Genomic DNA, 4,128 nt, shown 5'->3' with positions numbered 1-4,128 from the left:
ATATCGGCCAAAATCCCAATATCGTGCATCCCTAAAAGAAACTACATAGAATTTAGTTTTGTAGTTTCATAGCCCATACTAGCTGTTGGTAATGCAGCTTTAGGTGTTTGCCAACTGCCAAAAAAAAAAAACAGTGCTGGGACTTTAAAGGCTGCATCCTCTTAGGCCACATCTGTCGACTGATTTTGTCAGGGCTGCGCAGAAGGTGTTTCTAATCGACCAATGCGTCTTTCAATTCTGCAGATTTGAAGGATACATCAGGAGTGTCCTTCATGGGCTACCATTTCCCATGATTCAGTGCGGGTTGTGGCAGATCGGTTAAGCTCGACCAGGGGTGGTGGAAACAGTTACAAAATTATAAATAAAAAGTTAGATGATCGTTTTCAATGACCCAAAATAATATTTTAAGATGGTTTTGAGGCGAGAATGTGGATTACGATCCCTGTGATCGGAAAAAGAATTTTGTCTTTCTCAGCACCAGCCCACTTCCCTCTGGGCAGTCATCCCTCCCTCTCCCAGGGACGGGGCTTGATCTCCAGCTGAGACAATGAACCTATCAAACTGCTTGGTGGAAGTTAAATGCATAATACATTCAGATAAAATCAAAATACTCATATTTGACTCATTAAAGACTGTTATTTGTTGTTCAGTGAATCTTTGCTGGAAATCAAAGTTAAGCTTCAGAATGGGAGAATTTGATTTGACTCTACTGCAGCTATAACATTAATAATTACTGTAGCTCATCTTCAGAGGTCTGCAGCCTCGGTTCAAATGCTGAAGCTCGGACCGCCGCAGGGCCTCTTGACCAGCATGATGCCGCCCTCCATAGACTTTGCATCTAAATCAGATTTAGATGCAAGGTCTATGGAGGGCTGCATCAAGCAGGTTGAGATGCCCTGCGGCGGTCAGAGCATTGGGGCCTCAGAACATCAGAATATTCCGGTGTTCTAGCGTTGGAGAATCTGAGTGTTCGATGCTGGGGTTTGGAAATCTTGATGCAAAGCATCAGCGCATCAGAAAAGCTGATCCAGGAGTTTTCTGGGAGAAAAACACTACATGCAAGCTGTGATCTCTTGCCTCTGCATATGGGAAAAAAGTCAGAAGTCTGACTTTTTAATATCACAATTCTGAGCTCTGATTTTCCTCATATTAAATGAAATAATATTTAAAAATCAATTAACTTTTTTTTAGTGGCCCTAATCCTCTTCCGTAGTGGTTTGCTGCTCCAAACAAAAACAGAATATTTAAGTATTTAAGTATATATTTAAGTAGCATTCTGATGATCTGACTGACATTTTAATGTGTACTCTCTCAAACTCATCAAAACATAAAAGGCTAAGCTGCTGGATTTGCACCGACAGAACAGAGTAGCTCAACAACCAGAGAGTCGAGCATGCAAAGATTGTTGAAATGATTGCATGTTTTAGAAAAGCCAACTTCATTTCAATGACTGAACTTTAGCGATAGCGCAAACTGGGAAAAAAGATCAAAAAACACCATAAAACACTGAGGTTTTACTGGAGCATGGCTGATAACTGTCACAGTGATGTGTTCCTTCAGCAAAAGACTCCTCCTACCCAGATGCTCCACAGAGTGCCACAGGAAATCATTCCTACCTGTGGTCATCAACCTCTATAACGCCTCCCTCAAGTGATTCAAAATCTCAAAAACCTTCCTTACTATTTAGTGGAGAAAGTCATGAAATCATTGTGTTTTGAAAATTATGCTCAAGGTTGTAATGTGTCGACTTACAGCACAGTCCTTCCCCCCCCCTGCCTGTAAAATAAAATGTACTTTTTAAAGTGATTTCATGCGCTTTCATTTTTTGTTTGCAGGTTTTCTTGGTTTGAGAGTGAAACAGAAATTGGTTCAAATCGCTCCTCGATGTAACCAAACTGCCCGAAGCCTTATTTACCTGCACAGAAGAGATCCTTCAAACTGGCTGACATATCAACATCTTAACTTTCTGAAACGACAGGTACCTTCACTGCTCTGCAAAAAGTTAAAATCATTTTTTCTTAAAATAAGTGCATTTTTTCTTGAATTCAGGAGGAAAGTGAGTAATTGCCAATGGAACAAGATGATTACATTTTAAATAAGAAAAAACAATTGCTTTGTCTTATTTCAAGTGCATATTATCTAATTATATAAAAATACTCATTCCATTGGCAAATGATCTATTTACCTACTCATATTAAGGGTAAAAACACTTAATTAGGAATCTTTTGTTCCTTCTTGTTTTCCTTTTATGATTCATATTTTCCTGTTTTTGGCTTCTTTTCCAAATTTTGTTTTCATAGTACGTTACCAAAAACAGCAGCGAGCTTCACCAGCGTGCAATCCCCAAACATGACCTGAACATCGTCGAAGAAAGACATGCCGCCGTCGAAAGGCATGTGGAGAGAATACCGGCTATTGATTCAGAGCTTGCAGACGTTGTGCCACTGTCAGAGGATGTAAACCACGAAACACAACCTAAAAACGCCTCCATCAAGCCTGCTGCACAGAGTGGGGCACCCCTGGAAGGTTCTGCGTCTCATCTTGTCACAAGCAAAGATGAGCCGCCACACGTTCACGTCGAGACGGAAGAGGCGAGGCAAGCCAGAATGGACCGACAGTGGAAGCCGCTGAGAGTTGATGTTGCCGATTTACCGGATGTCTACGCTAGACTGGCTAAAATCAAGCTCACAGGTAGAGTGCCTTCTACATCACTGTGATGACAGGACATTAGAGTAGTTGACAGGTAGAGAAAATGCATAAACAACTTTTTTTTTCTAGTCTCATGATTTTCTTTTTATAATGCTTCAAAAATCTTTAAAACATGAATTCATTACTTTTTCCATTGGGCAAGTGGCTTTCACATTTCATTTGCTCAGAAACAATTTTTACTTGCCCACTATAATGTTTGATAAATAAAGTTCCAAATATTTATTTTTGTATATATAGCAATGAAACATGTTTTTTTTAAAACTGTTTTTTGTAATTCAGTAAGTTTCCAGGTTCCTGGTGTGTATCTGCATGCGTCAGATAATGAACTCAAGCCTACATTACCGTGTTAACATGCTTTTCAATCCTTCCTGCACATTCTTTTCAAACTAAACTTTTCTTTGAACTGTTGTGTGCTTGGAAAAAGAATGTGTACAAAACAACAAAGATGGCGGCAGCAATGCTTGTGGGTCGTTTTTAGCGAATGTCGGTGATTTTAAAGTAATTTTGAGTGATAAATTATTATTATTTTTTTTTTTTTGCGATCATTGTACTTGTGGGCGGGCAAATGCAATTAAATTTGTACTCTCCCGACAATAAAAACTACTTGCCCCGGGCGATCGGGCGATGGTTAACATCGAGCCCTGCAGTAGAAGTTATGTCTAATAGTAGACTCTATGATTTGACTTCAATCCAGAAAGGCCCGTCATTCTGGGAGTTGGTCAGCAGAGGAACCAAGCTAGCTTAGATTAGCGATACGGCTGAAATATTTTTAAAAGTTAAAGGTTAAGTTAGAATAGCATCAGGGTTACAATTTAAGGTCATTGTTTCGCCCCTGGTCATTGGTCAATCCTAGCAGGCTCTTACATTCAAAGAAGTCACTGTTACACAGAAAATTTGCCTGATACGCTCATTTTTAGTGAGCTTAATGTCTCTTTGACTGACATCTGGCTTTCCTACCCAGTGTGTTTCAGCACACTGGTTTGGCTAAAACTGTTAAAATATAACTATGCCAGTACCACAATTTTTTATTTTTTTTTACTCATTTATTTCCTTATTTTTACAAATACATGAGGAAAGTGCTGTGAAAAGGTGAACCCGCACCATTATGGCTTACCAAGGCAGGTAAATATGCTACAGCCGCAACAGCAGCTAGTTGTACGTCAGCCTGAACACCTAAATTCAGCCAATCATATCAACGGTCATCTGTCTATCAAATTTTTTCGGTCATAGCATCTTGATTAATATGTCGCAGCTAATATACGCAATAGTTGAAATAAGAAATCATAATCCCAGTGTTCACGGGGATGGACGTCTGTGTCTTCATCAGGCGTAGAGCTAACAGAACTGGCAGCGTTGCGAGGCAAGGGCTCAAACATGTACGGCTGGAAGCCTTCTACACCAAACCAAGCTTCTGCCGCC

At 39.9% G+C, this 4,128-nt stretch overlaps 1 protein-coding gene across 1 annotated transcript in view; it reads left to right on the top strand.

Annotated features, from left to right (window-relative positions):
- LOC107082324 (protoheme IX farnesyltransferase, mitochondrial-like) overlaps positions 1-4,128 on the top strand; it is a 43,901-nt gene that overhangs the window by 2,471 nt on the left and 37,302 nt on the right. The window contains exons 2-3 of the mRNA XM_015370942.1: positions 1,836-1,978; positions 2,301-2,691. Coding sequence (XP_015226428.1) covers positions 1,836-1,978; positions 2,301-2,691 — 534 coding nt within the window. The remainder of the gene's footprint in view (positions 1-1,835; positions 1,979-2,300; positions 2,692-4,128) is intronic.

The sequence above is a fragment of the Cyprinodon variegatus genome, unplaced genomic scaffold (assembly GCF_000732505.1).
Source record: "Cyprinodon variegatus isolate N-32 unplaced genomic scaffold, C_variegatus-1.0 Scaffold50, whole genome shotgun sequence".
In the NCBI taxonomy this organism is placed as follows: Eukaryota; Metazoa; Chordata; class Actinopteri; order Cyprinodontiformes; family Cyprinodontidae; genus Cyprinodon; species Cyprinodon variegatus.
This window is presented reverse-complemented; position numbering and strand designations above follow the sequence as displayed.